The sequence below is a fragment of the Plasmodium gonderi genome, assembly GCF_002157705.1.
Source record: "Plasmodium gonderi DNA, contig: Chr04, whole genome shotgun sequence".
NCBI lineage: Eukaryota > Apicomplexa > Aconoidasida > Haemosporida > Plasmodiidae > Plasmodium > Plasmodium gonderi.
Window position 1 is genome coordinate 563471 of NW_021628928.1, and position 27915 is coordinate 591385.

Sequence of the window (27915 nt, forward strand, 5' to 3'; positions counted from 1 at the left end):
AAATGTACATATTTATATATGTACACCTTACCATAACAGTAATTAAAATGCTAAGTTATGATGCAGAGCTTGGCAAACAAGAAGATATGCAATTCTCCAAGAAATTGAAAATTGTAAAAGTCTATAACTGCTGAAACCACAAAAAACTGTTCCAGGGAAATGCCGAATTATAAGGCCCCTCTCCCCCCCTACAACTTTAAAAGCAAAATAGAGAAAATCGATGAGGAATTCCGCAAGAGTGGAACATTCAAAAGAATAAACAATCGCAAGAACAATGAAATAAGGGACATGTGTAATTATTCGTGTGCACCTGCTATGAAATTCGGAGAGTGCAGTGCGTGCTCATGTGTATGTGTTACCTATGTATGTGTTACCTATGTATGTGTTACCTATGTATGTGTTACCTATGTATGTGTTACCTATGTATGTGTTACCTATATATGTGTTACCTACGTGTGTGCTACCTATGTATGTGCTACCTATGTATGTATGCACGTATGCATGTGTTGGATGAGGGACACACGCAACCTTGGCTCAATGAAGGTGTTTGACGAGGCCCCTCCGGAGTAACGCGTTAGGCGAACATTCCAGAGGAAATCTCCAGAATACTGTTCAGGCTAATCTTCACCCCCCTTCTACTACATAATAATGACACAAATGCTCTTCTGTCTCGCCCATTTTCAGTTATAAAACTGGGAGCCGATGAATATTCCGATGCATCATGCTTTTATTCCTTAGGAAACACCAAAATATTGGCACTCATGTAAATTTGTAAATTTTTGCTCACTTCACGCAGCCGTTTGGAGGATAATGAATTCTTTGGGCTGATATATATATGCCTTTTACACATGTTTTCCTGATGTATATACATATTCTTCTCTGTTTTATGCTTCCCCCGGCGACAAACGCAATTTATCCACTATTTCCATTTTGAAGATATGGGCCGAAACCCGACTCTAAGAATGCAACTTACGACAAGGGAAAAGTTTTTTTAGAAATCAAGAGCCTGAATATGAATATCGTTGAGGATAATGATAAGGTAATTTATTTCAACCTCCTTATGTTTTCATTTGGTCTGATAGGCAGCATACCAATTAGCTAGCTAATGTGCAATTTTTTTTTTTTTTTTTTTTTTTTTTATAGCTTATTTTGCATGAACGTTAATGTTTTTTTATATCGTATGATAGGCAACATACCAAATAGCTAGCTAATTTTTGCAATTCTTTCTTTTTTTTTTTTTTTTTTTTTTTTTTTCTTATCGATCCTTATACAGAGTGATGAAGATATAAGAAATTTGTTAATAGAATGTATTTCAGGCATAATCCTGTTGGAACAATACCCGCAATGTTCTATTAACATAAAGTGTTTAATAATTCAAAACGATGGAGGTAATTTTGCAACAGCGTTAACATTTATCTATATTTATCTATCTATCTATCTGTCTGTCTGTCTGTCTATCTATCTATCTATCTATCTATCTATCTATCTATCTATCTCTCTATCTATCTATCTATCTATCTATCTATCTATCTATCTATCTATCTATCTATCTATCTATCTATCTATCTATCTATCTATCTATCTATCTATCTATCTATCTATCTATCTGTCTGTCTGTCTGTCTGTCTATCTATCTATCTATCTATCTATCTATCTATCTATCTATCTATCTATCTATATATATATATATATATATACTTATGGATGTCTAAAATGTATGCATAAGGGCGTGAGTCGAACACATCACTCCCCTCCCCCATAAACATTGAAAATCATGAATATATGCAAAATTGTGTTATTTTCTGCACCCCCAAAATACTTCTTCATCTTTTAAGGATGTCTGAGCGCAACCCTGACGTGTATATCACTTGCATTAATCAATGCGCAAATAAAAACGCGAGATATTATTGTGTCCATAAATATAGTAATACGAGGAATAGAATAGAATAAAATAAAAGATAAATAATGAAAAAAAGAACCACAAATATGTAAAGCTTATAATATTGTATCTGTTGATATAATTTGGTAACAAAAAAGCATGGTCTTTTTTTTTTTTTTTTTTCATTTTTTTTCTCTCTTTTTTTTTTTTTTAAGAATTCAATAATTTGCCCAAACACAAAGAGAGTTTTTCACCTTGTGGATGTTGACAGTTTGGTAATCAAAAAAAAAAAAAAAAAATAAAAAAAAATAAAGAAGTTTCCCTAATTCGAGGGTGTAGTATTACGGATCTTCTCACTGAGCTGACTATTTGTTATACCAATTCGTTAATATTTAAAATTATGCATAATTTTTTGTACCCCTGTTTAGGAGGAAAAATATTATGGAAGTAAATACGAAATGAATAGTATAACCTTGGGAATTTGTCTAAACCTCAAAACTGTGTGTTTTTTTCATGGGTCAGGAAATTCTTTTAATAATAAATCATTGTCTGAGGTATGCGCAGAAAAAAAAAAAAAAAAAAAAAAAAAAAAAAAAAAAAAAAAAAAAAAAAACATCTCAAGAATTATGTGTCCCATTCCCTTTCACAATATCATTTCGCGTGTATAACACTAAGGGGGTTTTCTGGGGTGCAAGGAATAATATGCATACATGTGAAGAGAACATGGGAGATCCATATGTATGTATATTATTTCCCCCAGCTTATATATATTACAAATAGGAGGTACGATCTTACCCTCTCTTCATTCTCCTTTTCCCTGTGTGCAGATTATCAGCTATGCCGAATGTGCTTGTAGATCCTTGGGGTGTGAGATAAAGACAGTATTAAAAAATTACCTGATGAAGAAGCAGGAAATATCATGCATTTAGTTATCCAGGGGGTGATAAAATGAAGGAGAATTTTGATATGTCTTGCTTTTAAAGAGGTGGAATGAATCCCCTTATATGTACTAAGGAATAGAAGCATTCATTTGTTCATACATTTGTTTATGCATGTGTTGCATGTGTTGCATATGTTGCATATGTTGTTGCTTGTCCCCGTCATGTCGAATACACTTTGGAGCCGTTTCATGCATGCCTACAGATGTGTGTACCCATCCCCTGTACTAGTTCTTTAACAATAGTGACACCGATGTAATTGTCAGTTGGGCTATTCACGTTTTGCAATTGAACAATGATTTATTGTTGGCACCACCACTTTGGTTCAATTTTTTTTTTTTTTTTTTTTTTTTTTTTTTATATAAAAGAAGTGCATACTTCATTCACCACATGGTGCATACACAAGTTCATCTTATTTATATTGACACACAAAATAGTTAAATTTGACCATTAGTTTACTACTGACATTTTTATTATTAATCAAAAATAATAATTTTCTTCTCATTCCCTACAACATAATGCTATATATATTATGCCCTTTTTCGCTACCTTCATGTTGCAAAAAAAAAAAAAAAAAAAAAATTCCGTGCTACATAATTTATATTAAATATTATTTTTTTTTTTTTTTCCTGTTTCATTTGGTTTATTTGCTTGTGCAGGTGTTCATTGTATCCATATCCACGCAGAAAACAAACAAATAAGAAAGTCCTTTTTTTTTTTTTTTTTTCCCCCTTTAATGTTCATTTTTCCGGGGTGAGGGTGCCGAGAAGTGATTCACAAAAAAAAAAAAAAAAAAAAAAAAAAAGTATTTTTATTTCTACTTGGAACATATGAACCCACCAATTTAATTATCCATGTGTTGCTGTTATCACAAAAATAGATTCATCAGATGCCATTTTGATTCACCTAACGACACAATATGTGCCACAGATTAAAGGTTATCTACCCCACCTGTACAAAGTTGCTATGGTCTCATGTTGTGTAAATAGCAGCAAAAGATCTCTTGTGAGTAATGGGTCAAGCACAATTGGAAAGAGAGAAAAAAAAAAAAAAAAAAAAAAAAAAAAGAGCATAACATTTGCGAGAAGGGGGAGGTGGATCCACAAGCGTCTGAATGTGTATACATATATATATATATATATATGCTATCCAATTATTTGACACTTGGTGCACTTTGTTTGGGCTTCTAGTTTTAGCCGCTTAACGAACTTGCAGGCAAGTATTTACACAGAGTTTGCAATTTTTTTGTAACTTTTTTGCGACATTTTTGTGACTCTTTGCATCCATCCGCCGCTGCATTTTTTTCTGTGTTTCAAATTTTTTTGTAAATGCTTCGGTACGCTTATTGATCTTTTTTTTATTCAACCCATCCCTGCGCGCTGATGATTTTTTTCATCGTCACTTTGTCACTCCACTTCTCCATGATAACTCCTCCTTCCTGCAGCGATCATTCCCTTTTACTTTGATTTGACTTTGATTTGATTTGATTTGATTTGATTTGATTTGATTTTTTTTTTTTTTTTTTTTTTTTTTTTTTTTTTTTTTTTTCCTGCTGTTCCCCTCTCACTTAATCAGATCAGTAGCATCACCTGAGGGAAGAAACTTCTTCACTCGACTATTCTCCCCATTTAAGATTCTCCGTTTTTTGTAGCTACCCTTTGTTCATGTCATATCTTACAATTCAGGTAAATATTTATATAAACAAAACATATTTCTCTCAGCAACATTGATTTTTGTATACTTTTTTTAAAACATCGCCATTCTTATCTCTGTGCTTTCCAAAGAGGTGAAGAGGTAGGAAATAATGAAGAAGGATGGGGAATAAGTTAGGAGTAGATATAAAAGATAGGGAAAAAAAAAAAAAAAAAAAAAATATAAAATTATACAAGGTTTAAATTATATAATGTTGCTTTGATAGCATAGATTGAACGCAACTGAGAAGTTGATGAAAATTTGAATACATCATCTGAAGCAGTTTTTACAAATCCTGCTCCTATTCCTATCCTACCGTTGAGTTAACTTTCCCAGACCATTCTGATATTATGCCTTTTTTTTTTTTTTTTTTTACCTAACGAAAAGGAGAAAAAATAAAAAAAAAAAAAGTCAACAGAACTGCTCCAAACATACGTATAGCAAAAAAATAAAAAAAAAAAAATAGACGCAGAAAGAACTTCAAAAAAAAGCTACAAAAAATATAAGAGGAAAATCCATAATAATGAACAATGATGAAGAAAGAATTTACATGTATACTGATATTTTCACACACAGTGTGAGTGATGAAGAAAATAGTGATATACATAAAGAAATGGAGAAGAAGAAAAAAAAAAAAAAGAAAGGAAAAAAAAGTACAATTTTTTCAGGTGATGATTTGAATAATGGGGAAAATGAATACAGTAAACTGAGAGCTGAGAATTCCACAATTCTAAATAATTATTTTGATACTGAACCTATTAAATGCTTTAATAATGATGCAGTTAGGAATAACCAGAACAGTGATATTATTTCCTTTCCACAGAATAAGCAGCATTCTTTGAATGTCTTTGATGGGGAACTTATCAAAAATAAGCACTCCATCCGGTTGAACAAGCCTGGATTTTACTGCATCTATGTGGAAAATAACAACAATGTAAGTAAAATAAAAAAAAGTAGAGAAGCAAAAAAAAAAAAAAAAAAAACAAAGACGCAAAAGTTTGCGAGAGAAGAGGTGGAAAGAAAAGGCTACTCAGATCCGATCCGACTCTACCCCCCCCACACCCGCCTCAAAGTCGAAAAATTCTAGCAAAAAAAACGAACTTTCAGTTTTTTTTTTATTTTGCATGTTTTCCTTTTTTGCCAAAATATTTACTTGTAATCCTATTTTCAGAGCAAATGGGACAGTATTTATTTCGGTCTATCGAAGATTCAGGTGGAACTGAACTACAAATTGATAATTCAAAATGATATAAAGACTTCTGAGGGGAAGTCAGAAGAAAATCGAAAACAAATGGGTTCTAAGAACCCAGAATACAATGATGAAGAAGTAGAATCGAAAGAAAAAGAAGAAAATGATAAAAACCAAAAGAGGAAAGATTCAATGATGATGGCAAATTTTGATTTAAATGATGAAATAAATAAAATATGTAAATACAATTTTGATCAAATGGATATAACATTGGAAGAATCATGTGAAAAAAATGTAAAAAAAAATATAAATAAATATAAGGAGAAAAATAATAATTCTTCTGATAATATCATCGAGAAAAATAAAAAACATAGTTATCTCTTTTTAGATGAACATAAGACTAATATAGAAACCTTTATTTGCACTTTTAATGATGAAAATCAAATAAGAGTCTCCTCAAAGAAGAAGAAATATATATACCTATATAACAAAAGTACTAATAGCACTCTCCATCTCAATGTTAGTACCTACATGTCACTAGGAATGAGTATTCAATGTAGATATGGATTAATGTTCTGTGGAAAGTATAATCAAATTCCTCGAGACCCCTACTCTCCATTCAGGAAACCGTAAGTCCAAAGGAGAGAATCTTTTCGCGCATCACCTCTTCACCCCCAAATATCTTACAGAACATGTTAAGAGGTCACAGTTACCTATATGTTAAAACAAAAATTGAGTAGCATACTCTTTCGAACGATCAATCAATTGATGAATTATTCATCTTACCAAATCCACCCCTTTGTCTCTCTCTTCCCCAATTGCAGAGTTTCTATATTGTCCCTAGATGGAGGAGGAATTTTGGCTATGTCAACTTTGATTGTTTTGAAAAGAATAGAAAATGAGATAAGAAAAGAAATAGGTAATGACGAAGTTAAACTAGTGGATTGTTTTGACATGGTTTGTGGAACGAGCGCAGGAGGTTTGATCTGCTTATCATTGTTAAGAGGAATTAATTTACAAGATTTAATGAACTTGCTACCAAGTACTATGCAGAAGATATTCGAAGGTAATAGAAATTTAATTTCCGGAATTTTATTTGAAGGATATGATATAAATAATGTGAAAGATTTATTTATGGAAAGGATTGGTAGTGATTTTATGTCTTCTCTTAAAAGAGCTTACTGTTTTGTGACAGCAACAGATGTCAAACACAATCCTTATAAATTATTTTTACTAAGAAATTATGCACATAAATATAATGCTATAAATGGAGAATCCTATGAAGGTATTAATAAATTTCCATTATGGCTAGCTGCTTGGGCAACTGCATCTGCACCAACATATTTAAAAGGTCCTAGTTCAGAAGATATAAAAAATTTAGGTTTCCTCATTAAACCAGAAATACATTTAGTAGATGGAGCTTTGAAAGCAAGTAACCCTGCACTAATAGCTTTAGAAGAATGTGCAAGATTAAATAATAAAAATCTATCATCATTTATTAAAGAAGATTTAGATACCTTAGTGTCTATAGGAACTGGTAAATCACCAACGAAATTGACACAATCAGGTGCTAGCGGAAAATCAGCATCTACATTTGAAATCCTACTAAATTCAGCACATCTACTTACAAGAGCAAATGAAACACATAGAGAAGTATTGCAATGGCTTTCAGGAAGAGACAATACATACTTTCGCTTTAATGTCCCAAATATTGGAGATATTAATATTGATAGTCAAGATGTAAGAGATTTTGATATTATTTCCAAGGCCACTAGAGACTACCTTTTTGATGAAAAGTTCTACGAGATTAAGCGTTTGGCTCATAAGTTGGCTAATAATTACATACGATCAAAGTATCTCTGACATGGGTAGTGCTAGTGGAGGAGAGGAGGACTACTCTCATCTCTTTACATTCAAATCAGATTTGTAATTGATTCTTGTTCGCCTTTCCCTATCTCCCTCCCCCTAGTTGCAAACTTGGTTTTATATCCGTTCCTCCAGCTGCATCAGAGAAGAGAGAGGAGCCATGCATCCGAATGTGTACTTTTACACCTTACCGCTTACAACCCTTATGTTTTTCTAAATTTCAAATAATGTGAGTTTTTTTTTTTTTTTTTTTTTTATCTTGTCAACATGATTGTATATATCCCCCACCCCAACGGTGAAAACAAATTCATTTCGAGACTCAAATATGTTCCTACATCTGCTCCAGAAGCAGCATCTACATCTGCATATGTTTGACTACATATTCATATGTGCAAAAATGATTTTTTTTTTTTTTCCCCTTTTGAAATTAACTTACAAACGGTATTACCATAGATAACTGAATTCATCATACACCATTAGTGAACAGTTCCACCAAATGAGAGTACCCAAAGGGGGAGGAGGTAAGTGGGTGTTGAAGTAACACTCCATTTTTGTGAAATTTCCTAATCGTGGTTGGGGTAGCGCCCCCATACGGAGTAGTGTGAGTGGAGAACAAGTGGAAAGAGATAGTGAGAGAGACAGACATAACGAGAGAGAGAAAAAAAATGGATGAACTCGTGTTGAAGTTACGATACGCAAAAGGACCCCCAAAGGAAGTTCTGAGCAGACTCAATGCGGGGGAAGAAGTTTGGGTCAAAATTAGCAAAAAATTAGTAACATAGTGATCAAAATAATGAGCAAAATAGTAGGTGCATAAATAGGTGCATAAATAGGTGCATCAATAGGTGCATAAATAGGTGCATCAATAAGTGCATAAAAAAAAACAGCGCATTTAAAGCAATCAAGATTTTCCATTTTGCAAGGTGAGAGGATTGGTGCTGGTGGCGAGAGCTCGTGTGCGTGCCTTCAGTTGTAGTTAGCTTCATTTGGGTTCAGTTGTAGTTAGCTTCATTTGGGTTCAGTTGTAGCTAGCTTCATTTGGGTTCAGTTGTAGTTAGCTTCATTTGGGTTCAGTTGTAGCTAGCTTCATTTGGGTTCAGTTGTAGCTAGCTTCATTTGGGTTCAGTTGTAGCTAGCTTCATTTGGGTTCAGTTGTAGTTTCTGCTGAGACTTGGGTTGGGGCTGCTGCAGGGGAATCCAGCCTTGGAGAGTGGGGTCAAGCATGTCCTACCCCCCCCCCCCCCGTGGTAAGACCCGGCTCGATATGGTAAGACACGTCTCAATAGGGTGCGTAGGTGGGGTCACCTCTTTCGGAGGTAAGAAGCAAAGTTGCCCTTCTTCAAATCAACGTATCTGATTCGAATGCGAGTGGAGGGAAAGGCGTTGCTGGAATCAGGATCGAAAGCAACATTGATGGTGTAAGTAACATTCTCAGGGGAGACACATTTGCAGGAAATGTTTTGCCCTTTGACAGCACTCTTGAAAGTGACGTAGGAAAGTGTGAATCCACGTGTGTTGTAATGAACAGAATCGTGTTCTGCATCTTCAGATAAATCTACTAACTTTTTAACTTTGTCGTCATCATTATTATCATAAACAGATGTAAAACAGTTTTGTGGAATTACATCAAAATTAGGGGGACAAGCAAATCCAGCAAAAGATTTAGATCCAACAGTAACTTTACATGTTATATTTTCTTTCGAATTTGGATCAAATGTATGACTAAATAGATGATTATAATAACCTGTAAAATCACAACCATTAATTTCTTTATATCCCTCATTTACATGGATAAAAATTTTGATAACATTTCCATACACATAATTATAATTTACTTTTTTGGAAGATAGAGAATTATTAAATTCTAGAGAAAATTGAACAGATTTATGAACATATGGTGGAATACGTAATGTATGTTCTACTATTTTTGTCCTAGAATCCACTTTATTTGTTGTTATAGAACCTGGTAAAATTTCTTCAATGTCTGTTGGTACCTTATTAAATAATACTTTTTCTTTTATATTAAATGGATTTAAAAATATTTTTTCATAATTTTCCTTTTCATTTGTTGGATATTTTAAAATTAATTTACTCCATCCAGTTAAATTAATTTTGTAATGATTAGTTTTATTGTCCTTTTGTGAAAGACTTTCCATATATTCGACTACATTACAAATTGTTACATTTTTCACTTTATCATATGTACACGTTTCATTATCAATTCTTTCTGCCTTTTCTCTTTTTATGTAAATTTCATCAATTTTCATTTTTACAATGTTTTTATCACAAGTACAGTAAAACTGAGTATCTAAAGTTTCCAAATGTTTCATATTTTTAGGTAGAATCAAGTAAGTATATGTATTTTCTTCATTTTCAAAATTTTGGATAGGTATAGAATCTTTTATTATATCTGTTATTTTCTCCTTATGTAAGTTAGCAAATTCATCTACAGTTGATCCAGCTTGAATTTCTTTTATGAAATATGTTTCTTGAAAACAATTCTCTGGTGTTAGCTTCTTTTTGGGACACCTTATACCAACCACTGTATTCGGTGTAAGAGAAATTGGACAAATGGAATCATTAGATGTATCTCTCTTATTTGTAAATATAGAAGAAGATTCTACATCTCCCTTTGGAGCTACAAAATCACAACCTTGAAGTTCTTTCCTGTTTGCTGATATATTTACATGCACAATTCCGAGGGATGTATCATTTCTTTTTGGTTTCTTAGAAGAAGATTTTCCACAAAAAATGTGAAAATTGAAATCGTCCTTTACATATGGAGGAATGAAAAATCGTGTAACACCATCTGTTATCAAATTTGTCGATTTCATTTCATCTTGTACTTTGCTTTTAAGAAATATTAAACCTGGCAATGCCTCTTTCAACTTAACTATTTTGTTTTCTACAATTACATTTTCTAGAACCTGTTTTGGATAAAATATATGGTTGTCATCCCACTCTGCATCTAACTTTCTCAACAGTTTAACCTCATCTGTAGTCATGTTATAATATTCATTATTGTAAATTTCTTTCAACGAAAATGTTTTCTTCATTGTCTTTTCATCTTGGTATGTCACATATTCTTCTTCATCAATAGTGATTGTTACCTTTTCTTTTTCATTTCTTTCTGGAACTGCTGTTTCTTTGTGTACATGATTCTTGATTGGTGGGCATTTAATAGTAACCACATCCATCGCTCTTGCATTTATCTTACATGTATTTCTTTGCAATTTTCCTTCAATTAAATCGAATAAATTTTCTTGTGAAAAATCACATGTGTAGCTTATACCATCAGATAGCATGCTGCTATTATCTGTTTCTTCTTGATCCCATTGTCCAACACCTCCTACCAATTCGGTACTACTATCATCTTGCTGCATAAATGGATCTGCTTCTTCTTCTTCTGATTCTGATTCTTCTTCTATTTTAATTTTCTTTCTTAGAGGAAGGAGCTGAGTACGTACATATTTTTCTTCATCAGGTTTTCCTACCTTCTCCACATCTGTATACTCCGACTCGACATTCATTGTTCCAAATACATTTTTTTGAGGATTGTAACAATTGCAAGAAAATTTAAGGATGCTTCTAAATTTAGCTGGTGCCTTTGCATAAGAAGAGGTGTAATTTTTCTTGAAATCTAGAGGCATAGAACCCAAATTGAAATTCTCAAAATTTAGCATTTCTGTGATATTAGAAAATTCATAAAAATTATGCAAATCAGAAATATCTATATCATTTTCACCTACTAATTCTAATAAGTCTTTTAATCTCAGGTTGGTCTTGGCTTCTTCTATGTAGTTTATGTCTTCATCATTTCCTTCACTTGCGTCTTCTTCTTGTTCCGCTTCTACGTTTACCTCTCCTTTGTAATAATCCAGAATCACATTTGAGAAACATGCCTCTGGATAGAGATAGAATCCCTTAGGACACGTAATTCCAAAAACATCTCCTTTTTTTATTTTCACATTACACACCTTTTCGTTATTTGTACCATGTAGATCAGAAAGGGAATTTTCACTAGATGTAAAATCACACATTTTTAATGATCCTTCATCCATATTTTTTCTCACAACAATGAAAATGACACCTCTCTGTTTTGAACTTGATAAAACTTCCTTCTGGTTAATTATTAATTTAAGATTTATGCTTTCAAATACTGGAGGAATAAAAAAACTGAATCCGATTCCATTCTTATCATTTTTTTTAAAAGAAAAGGTTCTATGTCCAAACACTCCTTTTAGTGCAGTACTTAATGGTACATGATTCTTATCATCTAAGACAACTTTTATATCTTCTGAAACAGCTAATGATGGTGTTACAGAGAAATTCTTATAATCTGCTTCACCAGCATTGGAACTTCCTAAACGTGGTAAAATTACTAATACTTCAGAAAATAATTCTGGTTCTACCTTACATTGGATATTTTTATCTGCATTTTGTTTAAAAGACAACATTTCATTATCAAAGAAGTTACAGAAGTTAACATTTTCGTGCTTTATTGCATCTACTAGTTTCATATCTTCCAATGATGCTTCTTCATTATTTACAACAACTTTCATAGTACCTTTAGTAACACCATCTGGTTTTTTACAAGAACATGAAAAATTTACTTTATTTACATAATCTAATGGAATTTTTCCATAAGCAATTTTAGATTTGGAATTTGGAAATGTAAATATTTTTACATTTGGAATAACTTCTGAAATTTTCTTCACTTCACTAGATTTGTTATAAATTTCGTGAAAACATTTTTCAGGATCTAATGTAAAATCAGAATTACATCTAATACCAAATATGTCATTTTTTTTTAGTTCTATTTCACAATCTTTTGTTTGCCCAGTAGAAAGCTCAATTCCCTTCGTTAGTAGTTTACTATTTGCAGAAGTAAAATCACAACCTATAGCCTTTTTTTCACTCTTGGATATGCTTAAATGAATAATTCCTTTGTATCCTCCATATTTACTTGCTTCTTTGTATCCTTCATTATTGCACTGAACTTTAAAAGTTGTATTCTTAGAAATACTTGGAGGAATAACAATAGCAGCGTATGATGTGTATGGATCTTTTTTTTTTAATACTTTCATAGTTGTGTAAAGAGCTCCTGGTAGTATTGTATCTATTTCTTCCTCTTTGTCCTCTACTGTTCCTTCTGAAATTAATACTTTTTCAAAAAAGTTATTCGGTTTTATAGTATAATTAGAGAAATATTTTACAAAAGATGGATCATCCAAAGGACTAGCATCTGATACACCATCTTGTACAACAGAATCGAGTAGAGTAGTTATTTCTTTATCACCTTCATCATCATCTTCTTCCATTTTTCCTTTTGCAATAGCATATGCTGCTTTTTCTGTTGGGCATTTTACATACAAAATGTCAAGAGGTTTTAGTACACTGTGACAATGGATGTCAGACGGTATATCTTCATTAAGTGGTTCAGGTAGAAGTAAACCTTTTTTGGAAAAATCACACACATATGCATCTTCTTTAACCTTTTTTGCTTCTATCAACTTTGGTGCTTTTAAATTAATCTTTAATGTATACACCTTAAAATCGGTTGCAATTAATGATGCTATTTCTTGTGTTATAGTTTCTTCTACACTTTCATTATGTATATTTTGTAACACTGAGTAGTAATCTTCTTCAGTATATCCACCAAGAACCTGTGGTATGGAACAGCTGGGACATGTAGAATCGTCATAATTTTCGCTAGTAGCTATTTCTTCGATTATTTCTTCTGGATTCGCATCTTCTTCAGCTGGTTTTTTCTCGTTTATTTTGTGAAAAAGGCTAGCTATTTTATCTGTCTTATGAGCTAAGTACATATTCATGCTACTCATAAGGAATTTATGTTTCCTATCTGCTTTGAGAGATAATGCATCGTCCGCTTTTTTTATATTTAACTTCTGATAAATTACATCTAAAAGTTTTGGACTAGGTGGAGATTTTAACTGGTAATCTTTTTTCAAATTAACACAAATACATTTGAACGACACATCTTTGCTGATAATATTTGGTACTTGGATGTAATTAAAATTGTGAGTATATGTTTGATTAGCTATATTATCATCGGTTAGGGATAGGAGATCCGAAATGTTCGTTAATTTTTCATCGACGACTGCATTTCTAAAACAGCTAGTTATCTTAACAGTATCAGGTGGGCAAACGAACCCAATTATATCATTTGGAAGTGCATCTATTACACAATTATTAGCACTTTCTGTGTTTAGAAATATATCCGATTTGGTAGATGTAAAATCACAACCTTTCACTTTTTTGCTTCTTTGTGGAACCTTAATTTGGTAAGATAATGTCCCTCCTTTTTTGTAATCTACAAAAGTATTGCTATTATCACATACAATATTGAATTCGTGTTCTTCTTTAACATATTGTGGGAAGTATAAATATATGTGTGATAAATCTACATTTTCTTTTTCATGCGTTTTTGTCAATGGTAGCATGATCTTAGTTTTATGCAGAATTTCTGAATGTGGAATTAATTTTTCAAGTACTTCCTGATTAAATGGTTTTAACTGCTCTTCTTTTTGTGGTTTGGTTGTACTGTAACTCATATTAATGTTATGATGAATAGAAAAATCTTTTGATGGGCAAAACAATTCTATGTAACTATTCTCTTTTTTTACATCTACCTGACATGTATGTTTTACATACTTATCATCCCACTTTGCTAATTTGGGTTCTATAATACTTTTGTTTGGACATGTATATATGTTATCATCACTATTGGTAGTAGCTTCTTTTTTTACATCTACAACACCTAATCCTTTTTGTGTCTTCGTTCTGCCATTCACAATTTTTATATTTACTTCTTTCACGGTAGAATCTACTTTACATTTACAAGAAATAGATAATGATAGTTTATTTATAATCGAGGGAATTTTCATAAAAGCACGAGATTTTTTCTTTTTAATATTGTATAGTTGCGCCCCTGGTAATAGTTCATTGATGTCTGTTTTTCCACCAGATTCATTATACACATGTGCAAAGCATCCATCAGGTTCAACAAAATTGTTTACTGGATCTTCTTCATCTGATTCTTCTTCTGCATCTGCTCTAGTTATCTTGGAACAGTTGAACCCAATAACGTCATTTGGATAGGCCTCTAAGGCACATTTATTTTCAGAAGATGCTATATTTTGTGTAAAGTATTCTATTTTTCCTTCAGCAAAATTACATCCCTTTACAATTTGTTCATTTTTAGAAATAACCAACTCGACAACTCCAATATTTCCTCCATCTTTTGTATTATTACATCCCATGAAAAAATATAAAGGTTCGGATATGTCTACATATGCTGGCACTTGAAACGTCAAGTCGAAGATTTCATCATTGGATTCTTCATCACTTATATTTAGATTTGGAATTTTTTCTTTTAACACAACTGTATCTTGTGCATCCATATATGCGAGAAGTTTTATCAACCCATCAGAAGCAGTTGATACTTGATCAAAATAGGAAAAATCTTTATGACTTTTAAAGATGGAATTTTTTTTCAATTCCATTTTTGCAATTTTGTTAAATGGAAACATTAAGAAAGAGGGATATCCAATTAGATATTCTGCATTCTTGGTATGAAAATGAAGGTACCTTTTGAAGAGTTCATATTGCACATCTAGCTGAATTTTTAAGACATTTTTTTTTTTTTTCTCATCTTTAAGCATTTTAGGTATCATTTCGATATTTGCATATTTCGATTTGCTAACATTACACTTCATTTTGAACGTATCAAATTCTTTTAATTTTTTTCTACATATGATAACTTTTTTTTCATTTAATTCTAAGCTTTTTTCCAATTGATCTGTAAAGTCACATGTATATTCAGTCTTTCCTTCTGTCTTTTTTGCAATTTGTGAAACTTTTTTTATTTTGGAAAATGAATCATACAGGTTAAAAATAGACATGTTTAATTCTTGATTTATGCTTATGTATACCATATGAACTTTATTTTCTTGCCCCACTTTGATGTGACAAAACAAGTTGATAGAATCTCTGTAGCTTTGTGGAATGGTGAAATATTTTACATCATAATATTTTGCATCCATTTCTTTGTTATATATTACTGAACCGCTTATTACATCTATTAATGCTTTTTTTTTCTTGTCCCATTTTTCATTCAATGTATTCGGAATCATTTTGTCAAAACAGCTAGTCGATTTAATATCCTTTGGGAACATAATACCTCCAATTTCTCCAGCGTTTAATTGAAACACACATGGAGTTCCAATAGAAGCAGTTTCATCATAATTATATGTAAAAAAATTCTTATTCTTACCTGAATAGTTACATCCTTTAACAGGTTCACCATATGGTTCTATAGAAATAGCCGTAATACCTCTGCTTCCTTTGTTACTTCCTCCATCAGTTGATTTACTATTATCACATATATAATATAATGTCTTCTTACTTTTCATTATAGGTGGTAAAATAAATTCGATAGATCCTTTTTCAAATTCATTATCTTTTTCATTATTCTGTGGAGGTATAACAACACCATAAACCAATTCAGCTAACTTTTTCTCCTTTAACGATTCAGTCTCCTCTCCATTTTTATTTTCGTTCACTAGTACAACATAAGGTGCCTTTTTAGGAAAGTATTCAATAGATTTAAATTTTGTTGCTTCCTCATCTTTCGTGGGACAGATAATTTTTACCTTAACAAGTGGTTCTTGAATCTTCATTTCACATGTCACTATTTTGGAGCTTTCTTTTGGACTTATATACTCTTTAAAATCACATACATATTCTTTGTTTGTGTTGCTAGATGCAAATGATTCAGCTACTGCTTGTTCCAATGATAATCCTTCTCCTTTAAATGTCGTTTTAAAGCTATCAGTTATTTTGTCAAAATCGTCGTCTTCAGGATCCACTTCAAGGGTAATTTCTTCTTCTTCCTCTTCGTCTTCTTTTTCTATAGCTTCTGCTGGTGGACTATCCATTCCTTTCATTTGATAATCTTTTTCCAAAGAGTTCAGTTGATAGCTGTTTCGTCCAGAGATGATTCCTTCAGTGTCCTCTCCCTCGATGTCCTCTCCTTCATTGTCATCTTCTTCATTATCATCTTCTTCATTGTCATCTTCTTCATTGTCGTCTTCTTGCAAATATCTTCCTATTCTCCTATCATTGATTTTTCCAAATAGAAGCGTTCCAAACAGCTCGTGTGCACCGCTCATTATTACATCTTTCCACTTTTTTGTCTGAACTTGCAGGTGATTTATCCTACTTTTCGAGGGACCATTTTTATGGAAGAAAAACTGTTCCTCACATATATTTTGGTAATGTGTTTTCTCCTCTGTTTCGTCCGTGGTAGGAAATTCTGAATCTATTTTATTATCTACCCAATGGGAAGTTCTTACAAAATGTAAAAATTTCGATTGCTCTATATCTTCATTCTTAACAAGGGACTGAAGATGATTGAAGTTCCATTTTAATTTGTTTCTATTTGTGTAATGTATAATTCTGGATGAGATTCTATTGGGAATGTCTCTTCCCTTATCGATACCTTCGAAGGCATTCTGTCTTAACAAAGATTTATCATTTTTATTTCCATAGTTGTTATTTCTATTGCTAGCTATAGCTTTATGCTTCATAAGAAATTCATTTTCCTTCCAATTGTCACTACTAGCATTTCCATCACTTAACAATCGTAATGAATAATATGGATTTTTTTTTAAGTGTACTTTTGGATCTATGTCATTTTTTCGCACAAGTATTATATGAACAAGAGGCAGAAGAAAAAAATTTCTTATCCTAACTAACTTTCCCATTTATATACGCAGGAGAATGATACATGAGGTGCGGATCAGTTGATGTGGGCAAAGGAGAAACGGGCAGAGCATAAACGGGAAGAGGAGAAACGAGAAGAATGGTTTTCCAACTTCCGTGTGTGTATATCCCTATGTGAATAACCCTATGTGTGTGCTTATATGGCTTTGCGTCTGCATGACCATGTGTGAGCACCTAAGTGTGCTCTTCTATTGGTATAATGGAAAAATCTCGATAGGATTTCCAATGTGTTACTGAAGAACTCTGCACGAAGAGTTTGTGAAGATACAGGGGACTCACTCACACACACACGCAATGGCAAATCAGTGTCATATCATCGTCACGCAAATGTCTATGATCCGTTTGAAGTGAGAGAAACGGAAATAAACAGGAATAAACAGAAGTAAAGGGGGTGGGGAGAAAAAAAGGCGAAAAAAAAGTACTGTCACGCCTATGGGCAGGTCAAATTGCGTTTCACCCCTTTTTTTATTTACTTAATTGTTCAGTTAATCCCTTAGTTAATCCCTTAGTTAATCCCTTAGTTAATCCCTTAGTTAATCTCTTAGTTAATCGTTTGTATGATCACTCTTTCAATCGTTTATTATATCGTTTATTAAATGGTTTATTAAATAGTTTGTTAAATAGTTTATATAATCATATACATAATCATGTATTGAATAACGTATTTTTTTTTTTTTTTTTTTTTTTTTTTTTTTTTTTGTGGTATAAGAAAAGGTTCCAAGTAGGTGATATATGCCTATGGAAAGAATACGTCCAAGCATGGCCATTTTACGTGTTCCTTCTGATAAAACTGTGTTTCTATTTGCATATCTCTCAAGATGTATACATATATATATATTCTTCGCGAGTTCTTGAGTGTACTTTTCATGTGTGTGAATTTTTTCTTTCTTTTTTTTTTTTTTTTTTTCAATATTTTTTATTCATTTAATAACATCTCGTGATATACACTGTGTTGCAATCCCTTTACAAAAGTGGATTGGACTAATTGCAAAAGTAAATTGTTGGAATGGGGTCTTACCTTTTTATTTTACCCACCCCGTGATGTGTAGGGTCTACATACATACACGTGTGTGTATATATATGTGTGTATATATATATGTGTGTGTACGTATGTGTGTGTGTACGTATGTGTGTGTGTACGTATGTGTGTGTGTACGTATGTATCTGTGTATGTGCATGCATAGGGGAAAAATCGTGCGCATGTTTTTCCATTTTTGTGACTATGATTTTCACTGGATTTGCAAGACATCAATTGCTTTCTAATTTAAGAATCATAAATACACGCTTCTATTAGTGAACAGTTGACATAAGACGTCTCATGGAGGATCTACATTCTCTCATTTTGCCCAGGAAAAAACATCTTTTGTCACTGCCACCATGCCAAGTCGAACCCTCTCCCCTCTTTCTCAACTGACCAATTGTGGGAACATTTCAAAACAGCTACCCTCCATTTTTAGGTTACATGATCAGTTGGTGTGATGGGAAAGTTATTAAAAAAGAAGAAAATTGCAAGGAGATGCAGAAAAGTTAGGTGAACAAGTGTGTTCCCAAAAATACACCTGTTGTCAGATGCACACACAGAAATCACGTGAAAAACAAGTTAGACTGGGAAAAAAAAAAAAAAAAAAAAAAAATATTATGATAATGAATATTTTTTCTTCCTCTCCCACCCCCAACCCCTCTGTTGCTCTCTCGTCGTCTTCTAGAATGGACGACAACACTATGCTAGTTCTGATAACGCTTTCAATTTTTTGCAAATAGTGGAAAATTTTCTAATTTTATGACCTTTGAGGTGTAGACTTTCGGAGGTCTATGTCACTATATTGAATAACTGCACTGCTCAAAGTCTTTTTGGGAGTTCCCAGAACATAGGGTTCGTAATTAATTTTGATAGTAACTTCTTTGTAGTCTCCGTTTCCTGTGTCATAACATTTACAAATAAAGTGGGTAGCAAATACTCTCTTAATTTGTATGAATGTTAATATAGGTTTATTAGTATGTTTGTATAAGAACAAATTGATGGATTCAATTATAGAATCCCTTTTGTGAACTTCATTATCTTTAATAACACTTTCGAAACAATCTGATGGATGTAATTTTGTGTTTTCAGGACATGCAAGACCAATAATTGAATCGTCTTCAACTTGAACTTCACATACATAACTTTTTGGAACCTCTTTCCATTTTTTACTAATGGAGAAATGTGAAGAATAATCTCCAACAAAATCACAACCAAGGATTTTAGCATAATTAGGTTTAACAATTATTTTTACAATTCCTGTTTTCCCTCTTCTATTCTCATTTAATGTTAAAGAATTGTCACATGAAATAAAAAAGTTAGCTTCTTTCAAAAGTAGAGGAGAAAAGTGTATCGCTCCAATATATGAATTTTCACTAATTTCTCTTTCCCAATTAACAAAAGATATAACATCATTAATATTTTTTATAATTAAAATATCTCTTTTATCATTTAATAATTGTTTCTGATCATGAATTCTCATTCCATCTTCTTCAATAGTTGCTTTAGGTCTTTCTGTTTTCATAGAAATAATTATTTTATTTCCCAGTTCATCATATTCTATTTTTTTTTCTTCATTCTCTTTCCTTTCTCCTTGTTTCATTTTATCATAACTATCTCTCCTTCCATCACTTTTTTCAACATTAGCATCTTTTCTACTTCCTTGCACGAGCTGAGTTATCAATCTTTCTTTTTCTTCACGACTACGTACGTTTTTCTTTTTTTCATCCTTTTCCATAACATATACATATTCGAAAAAATTTTCTGGACTTATTTTGGATTGTCTGAAGTGCTGTGAGTTTCTCAAAGGGCACACAATTTTTACTACACTAAATTCGGAGGCAGCTACAGTTATTTCATGCACTTGTTTTGTTCTCATTGGGTTCAGGATGTTCTCTTCTTCCACTCCGTCTTCTCCGTCTTCTCCGTCTTCTTCGTCTTCTCCGTCTTCTCCATCTTCTTCATCTTCTTCATCCTCCTCATGGAGAAATACTGTCTGTTGGTCTGTTCCCTTCTTTGCAGAAGCAGGAGCAGAAAGTGAGACGTGTGCATGGGTGGTGCCTCCTCCATTCAAATCGGATTCTGCTTTTCCATCTTCTGATTTATTCGAACTTTTTTCCACCAAATGATGCTGCAAATGCTGATTAGATCCCCTGAACCCATTGCTTACAGCATCCCTAGGAATAGCTAAAGTGGAGATGTCAAGCACATTTTCGGAGCTTATGTTTAAAGGCCCAGACGAGAAATCATAAAAATAATAAGGCTTTTCAAAAGCATAAATGTTGTGAGTTATTTCCTTTTTGAACCAGTTATTTAAGTCATCCCCAATTACGTTAATTTGGATTATACCTGTTTTAATCGATTTTATAGAATTGCATGTACAGAAGATTTTCAACGATTTTTTAATTTTCTTAGGAAGGATAATATATGATGGGGTATAGTTATATTCATATATTTTATTCTTCAAAATTTGAACCCCTTTTAATAACTTTTCAAGTTTATGTGTTTCTAATTCTTTGTCTAATCCTTCAATTTGCACCGATTCGAAACAGTCCTCTGGTGATGTAAGGAAATTGTGTGGACAGCTAAATCCAACAACATCATTCTCTATAGCTTCAATGTTACAATATATATTTTTCCCTTCCACTAATTCCATTTCAAATTCGAATGAATTATTTCTGTAAGGAATGTAAACACTACCATTATGTGACCCTTCATGAGTTGTCATAGTACCTGTAGGTAAACGATTATTATTTACATCTGAAGGGTCTAAGAAGTCACAACCCAAGATTTTATTGTCATTTTTTTTTATAAAAATAGATGCAAAACCAATGATGATATTTTTAGTTCCATTTTCTCCCAAATTCTCACAAGAGAAACTTAGATTCTTTGAAGAATCTGCATATGGTGATATTATTAGTCCTAGTTCTCCTCCTCTCTCAAAAAAAGAAACATTACGTTCATTCGTTTTGTTAACAATTAAGGTTCCAAATAAAAGATTGTTTAAACCTTTTATCATTGAGGTAAGATTATTTCCTAAACTTGATGTATATTTTAAACGAGGTGCACTAGTATGGTCTATTCTTTCTTGCACTCCTTGGAGTGATCCTTTGTTAGTGGTGGTAGACTCTTTCCATGGACATTTAATTGCAAATTTATCGAAGGCACTTAAATCAATGTTGCATTTATAGACAATGGTATGATCTGGATAATCAGATATATTAGTAGGGTTTTCCCTATAATGCTTCATCTGTTTCTTTACATATTCAATATATTGTTTTTTCAAAATTTCTTTTCTTAACTTCAAATTCAAACTGAAGTGTGTAAATTCATCATGTTCATAGTGAAGAATATCGTCCAAGTACTTTTTCAAAATTTCATCCATATTTAAACTACTCCGTTGAAGAATATTATAATGGTTTTGTGTGAAATCACATACATATGTGTCTTTAGAATAATATGGAGGAACATCAAGTATAAGGGTTTTTTTATTTAAATCAGAAAAGCTTTCCTGAGTGATAGAAGATGATTTTATGTGATGTTTCAAATAAATCGTCCCTACATTTTTACTTTTGTAATCTTCACAAGTGCAATAGAAATTTAAATTTTTATTATTATTATTCATTTCAGATATTATTAAAAAGGCTGAAGAATTTTTTAACATATAGTTTGTGTTTATAACTTTCACATGATTAAATATGTTTTCAATGTTTTCTACATTCTCTTGATCCATTGTGCTTTTTATATATACATTATGGAAACAATTATTCGGGTTGATTTTTCCATTTGGACAATTCAAACTTATGATCATATTTTCCTTCAAATTAATTTCACACATTTTATTACTACTATCCAGGTTTTGTACTTCTGAATAGTAAAATGTTTTATTTGCATTTCCAGAAAAATCACATCCAGAGAACTTTTTCTCTGTTGTATGTTTGGGAATTTTAACCACAATAATTCCTTTCTTCCCTTTCTTCTTATCAATAACAGTTTCTGAGTTATCACATAAAAGTTTTATCATTATATTATTTTGCACTATCAAGGGAGTGATAAATGTGAAATTTCCTTTTTCTCCAAATTTTCTGTTTCTATCAAATATAATAACCCCTGGAAGAATATCTTCCAGTTTTTTTTTACTATTCAAATGCATCACATCATCGAATTCCTCTGGGACATACTTTATCTTTTCATATTTTTTCAACTCTTCTTCAGTTAACTGTTTTTCTCCATTTTTTTTTCTTCTTCTTTCTCCTTCTACTTCTTCACCACTTCGATATTTTCCATACCAGAATGAGCTATTCATCACTCCATTAACACTTCTAAAATGATGCATATTTTGAAGACTGCTAAGATGTGTTGAGCTACTCGGGTTCACATTTCGTGGACATCGCACCTCTATTAGACTTAAATTTTCTTCCAATTCGATAAAACAAGAATTAATAGACACGGCTTCTTCTTCAGGAGAAAGAGTACTTTCTTGTCTGGTAAAATCACATATATGTTTTTTTCTCAAAATGGGTGCAGGCTTTCTGTTTAAGAATTCATTTCCTACGAGAAAGTCGGGTTCATACAAATGGTCTATTTTAAGAACCTTTGGTGTTCCCCTATTAGATATATTCAATTCTATGTTTATTTTATTTTCTTTTTTAATATTTTTTTCTGTAACTTCTGTAGATGGCAGTGGTGGTTCCTCATTACAATAACAGAAAATGTTCAAGTAGCCTACAAAACTTTGAGGTATTTTCAAATAAGACACACCTTTATTATTTGTAAAATTTTTAAAATCCTTGTCATGGTCAGTCACTTCTATAGGTGCATCTAAACTGTCATATGATTTGAGAAAACATCCAGGTGGAGTTAAATATAAACCACTTTGAATTGGGCATGCAACTCCAATGTATTCAATTTCTCCATTACTTTGGACAACACAATCTACCCCAGAACCTACTTTTATTCTTTTTTTTAAAATAGTATTTTCTGCTTTATGTTTGTAAAAATGACATCCGTGGACTTCACTCCCTTCACTTCTCAGATGCACAGACATGATTCCATTATTCCCCTTATTACCTTGCTTCTTAGTTTTATCATTAATGCATGCAAATTCGATAATAGAATTTCTTTTGATAAAAGGAGGTAATTGAAATATGAATAATCCATAGTGTATATTATTTGGAAGTCCAATATGTTTTGCATACATTTCATTAATTGGATCCTTTTCATCTGGATCCAAAGATGGATCCTCTACACCTGCATCTGTTTTTCGAATTCTACCTATTTTGATACTAACCGTGTCTTTGATAAGAATACCTGGAATCATTTCATTAATATCCTTAACAGTTTGCATATATCTATTTATAGCATATGTAGGTGCATCTTTTGGTAAATGAAAAGATCTAGAATAATTATTTCTCTTCTTTCCAAAGTTTCTTATCTTTTCTTTCGTGCCTGGGGTACCATATTTATACAATAGATCAGAGAGAATTTTTTCATTTTCTTCATCTACACGATTTGTTGGACAATTCATGGCAATATATTCCATTGGTTTTGGAAAAACATTACAGATATAATTAACTGATTTCTTACTTGTTGGTTTTAACACTGCATTATTATGCATAAAATCACAAAGATGTGTTTTTGTTGGGTGTGCAATTACAGATTCGTGGTTCACTTTAGGGAGAGAATTATAATCATATAACTGATCTTCATTCACATAATGCACAATTACTCTTTTCTCAATTTTATCTATATTTTTTTTCTGAACGCAAAAACATTCTACTGTGTATGATTTAGATAAACTACTTGTAAATGCAGCTAATGCAAAGCTTTCATCTCTGTTAGAGTAGATAACTATATTTTTTGCAAATATATCTTTTAAATAGTGTAAATCTCCAAGATAATACATTTGGGAGAAACATTTACTTGGCTTTTTGACAGTTCCATCTGGACATCGAAATCCAAAACGGGTATTGGATGTAGCTTCTATTTCACATACATCACCATGAATGTATGTATTAAGATAGTCATATAACTTTGAATTTTTAAAATCACAAAATGAGACTGATTTATTTAATAAATTTGTTCTTATGTGGAGTAAAATGTTTACTTTTTGAAAAGTTTTCCCTTTTGGATTTGGGATAAAGCATTCAATGATTAAGGGATGCGGGCCATGATTGATAAAAGAGGTCATAAAATATTTATAATTTGGAAATTTCCATTTTAAATGTTCAATATGTATATCTTTTGTGAATAAAGCAATGTCTGTGAATTTATTTAACGGTTTGGTTCCATTCAAATATTTGATAGTTGTAATGGGTTCTTCTGTTTGAATTTGTTCATTTTTCACAGATTCACAGTTATAAATAAAAAGGGAAAATTCATCAATTGTTCTTTCACATACTTGTAGAGTATCTGTATCTATATCTAAATATTCAAAATGACACATTTTGTAAGGAACTCCATTGAAATATTGAAATTCATTTTTATCCTCTTCTAACAGATGTACATCAGATAATGCATCTCTATCTGATTCACCAAAAATAGCTTTCTTTTTCTTTCCCTTATAGGTAAAGGAGCAAGAAAATTGAATTTCTTCTTCAAAATGTTCATCATTAATGTAAAATAATCGTAGTTTAAAATTAGGTCTATCTAAATTTATACATCTACAAAAAGGGTATTCAATTTCAAGCAAAATTTTAGTATCATCTTCGAATACCATTTTGAAACAACTTTCAGGATCTAGTTCTGTATCTTCTTCCAATTTGAGACCCACGACCCCTTCTTTATAACTACCAAATTCATACTCATCTACATTTTCTTCTACAATTCTTTCAAAATATTCTCTATCTTTCGGATCTGTACTGAGACCTATAATTTTGCTGTCACTGCGAGGTATTCGAATTCGAACCTGAATACTATCTTCAAATGTATAAGTTTCATTAATTTCAGTGTTTGCACATCGAAGTACAACATCAGATACAATTCGTGTGAAGGGAGGAATGAAAAATTCAATAATTCCAGTAGATAAGACATTTTTTAATCCCCAGTTTGTTTTATCTGAGTAAAATAAAACTGGAAATTCATTCTGTGTGAAAATTTCTCCTTCTCCTACTTTAATAATTTTTAATAATGCATCACTAGGTTGAGTAATAATATGAGAAAAGTTCAATGTTGGCTTGAAACATATAATTACTATTCTGTGTAATACATTTTCTGGATTTACAAAAATTTCATCTTTCCCATTTATTCTTTTTTTACCCTTAACAAAATAATCAAACAGATTAACAATTGTCTCATTATCATCTACTCTTTTAACATAAGGACGTAATTCTATATTTTCTTCATCATCTGATAATTTACGTACTTTGTTCATATTCATTTTCTCTATCAAAGCAGAATATTGCGATTTCTTTTCCTTTGATTCTTTCGATATTTCATTTTTGTCACATCCAAGTGGGAGGAAAAAAAAGCAAAGTCCTTTTTTCTCCTTTATCTTCTCTTCCTGTCTTTTCCACACATTAAGCATGTAAGCATACATGTCATACATGTGCTTACTTAAGAACATGTTCTGCCAATTTTCAGCACTTGTGTGAGTCTCTCCTTTTCCCTTGTCATTTCCACGCTGTATCAGCAGTTTTATATTACCATAACTGGTAATTAATACCAAGACAAATGTAGTGCACAGTAACAAACTTCCAATAATTTTCGTCTTCCCCATTTTGTTCAGTTTGGTTCTTCTCTTCCTTTGGGAGCACTCACTGCAAAGGTATCCTGTTTATTAATATATAATGCTACAATTTGTTTTGGTTTTATTACTGTTTTGGTTCCGTTATTGCTTTGGTTTTTGTTTGTTTGTTTGTTTGTTTGTTTTTTTTTTTTTTTTTGCGTTTTTTTCCCCCCCTCCCCTTTTCTCCTTCCTGCTTCTTACTGGTATAGATCAGAAATGGCTATTTTTCCCCTCGAGCGGAATTATGTATACATATGTGTATATTCAGTCAAGTGCATCTAACAGTCGAAACCGTTATCTGTAAGCAGGATGCACTTGGTTAAGTATATTTTAATATTTCTTCTTTTTCTCGTTTGTTACTTATTTTCCATGGTTATTCTTGCCTGTCTACTATTTAGTTAGGTTCGCTAGCTGGGTTCACTAATTGGGATCACTAATTGGGATCACTAATTGGGTTCATTCGTTCATTCATTAGTTCGCTCATTAGTTCGTTCGTTAGTTCGTTATTTCATTAGCCCGACCCACTATTCGTCCTCCCCTTTTTTATCTTTTTCTCTCCTTTGCAAGGACTGTTTACACGTTCGTTATGGGACTTGTTATGTTTGCAATTTTTACCTATATTCGAAGAGAGAATATTATTATATTTATATTTTTTTTTTTTTTTTTTTTTTTTACATTATCATAAGGCGAGATCAGAAACAAACATAAACATACTCCCACCCATTCCCCAATTTTAGAATTTTTTTTTTTTTTTTTTTTTCTAAGCATTGGCTAGTTCATGAGTATAAGCGCATCGTTAAATACATACATAGATGTATTATAGCCATATATGTAAAATAGGAAAATTACACTTTTTGTGTGTTACCACGACATGTGCACTTTTGTACGTATTATATACCTATTGGGGATAAAAAAATAAATGAAATAAAAATAAATTCCATTAAGATCAGCTGTTTGTCTTTCAAGCAAATAGAGACTTTTCACATTTATATGCACAATCTCTCAGGATGTTCCCCGTGTCTCATATCGACGACGTGGATAACCACAGAGGTGTTAGGTGCACTGAAAATGGCGAGAAATGAAATGGACGTGATGGAACGGGTAAAAGCATGGAGAATTTATTTCTCTTTAATTACTTCGAATGGAAAGAGTAAGGAGCGCATATGTTCCGTTTGCGTAGGATATTTTTTTTTTTTTTTTTCTTTTTTTTCTCCCCACCCACACCCCTCTCCTCTATTTTATTGTTCCTTTTTCTTTCCTCCCCCTCTTATATTTTTTTTCCACTTTTTTTTTTTTTTCTATTTCTTCCATGGCTCCTTCTACCTAACGAAATGTTATTTATACGTTTTTTTTCCCTTACACCTGGGGGTATATTCAAGTTTTGTTATCTGTACGTGAATTTCAAAACGAGGGAAAATTCCTTTTATGTCGTGATTCATGGTTATTATTGTAAAAAAGGTTTCATGTACAAATTCTAATAAGCGTTCCATTCGTGCTTCATATGAAAGAGACCTGGATTTTTCACCATCATCATTCATCCCTTTTTTTTTTGTTTCTACGCACTTGGGGTGATGGTAATGGTTGAACGGACACCACGTATCTCCATTGACAAAAAAAGAAGACGTGAACAGAAGAAGTGAACAAAAGACGTGAAAAAAAGGAGAAATGAAAAAAATGAAGAATTACCAAAAATCAGACAATTAAGTGGCTCAAAATTGATAGTCATGAGGCTAAAATGGGTAACTTGAAGTAAAAATTATTTCACTTTATTTAGGATTCTGTTTATGTAGACTGATTTCC

General features: G+C 32.0%; 4 protein-coding genes across 4 annotated transcripts; 2 read left to right on the forward strand and 2 right to left on the reverse strand.

Annotated features, from left to right (window-relative positions):
- Nucleotides 1-159: 159 nt before the first annotated feature.
- PGO_041150 (hypothetical protein, conserved) lies at nucleotides 160-2808 on the forward strand (the record flags this gene model as incomplete). Its single annotated transcript, XM_028686303.1, has 8 exons — nucleotides 160-292; nucleotides 685-763; nucleotides 937-1039; nucleotides 1274-1388; nucleotides 1836-1924; nucleotides 2095-2154; nucleotides 2308-2433; nucleotides 2707-2808. The coding sequence occupies 8 exons, from the start codon at nucleotides 160-162 to the stop codon at nucleotides 2806-2808; spliced, it is 807 nt and encodes a 268-aa protein (XP_028542104.1).
- A 2224-nt stretch (nucleotides 2809-5032) lies between these two features.
- PGO_041160 (phospholipase A2) lies at nucleotides 5033-7561 on the forward strand (the record flags this gene model as incomplete). The annotated part of the gene is made up of 3 exons (XM_028686304.1): nucleotides 5033-5443; nucleotides 5681-6327; nucleotides 6523-7561. 3 exons carry the CDS (start codon nucleotides 5033-5035, stop codon nucleotides 7559-7561), a joined length of 2097 nt encoding a protein of 698 aa, XP_028542105.1.
- A 1304-nt stretch (nucleotides 7562-8865) lies between these two features.
- PGO_041170 (6-cysteine protein) lies at nucleotides 8866-17352 on the reverse strand (the record flags this gene model as incomplete). Its single annotated transcript, XM_028686305.1, has 1 exon — nucleotides 8866-17352. The coding sequence occupies one exon, from the start codon at nucleotides 17350-17352 to the stop codon at nucleotides 8866-8868; it is 8487 nt and encodes a 2828-aa protein (XP_028542106.1).
- Nucleotides 17353-19149: 1797 nt separating this feature from the next.
- PGO_041180 (6-cysteine protein) lies at nucleotides 19150-26106 on the reverse strand (the record flags this gene model as incomplete). Its single annotated transcript, XM_028686306.1, has 1 exon — nucleotides 19150-26106. One exon carries the CDS (start codon nucleotides 26104-26106, stop codon nucleotides 19150-19152), a length of 6957 nt encoding a protein of 2318 aa, XP_028542107.1.
- Between the last annotated feature and the right edge of the window lie 1809 nt (nucleotides 26107-27915).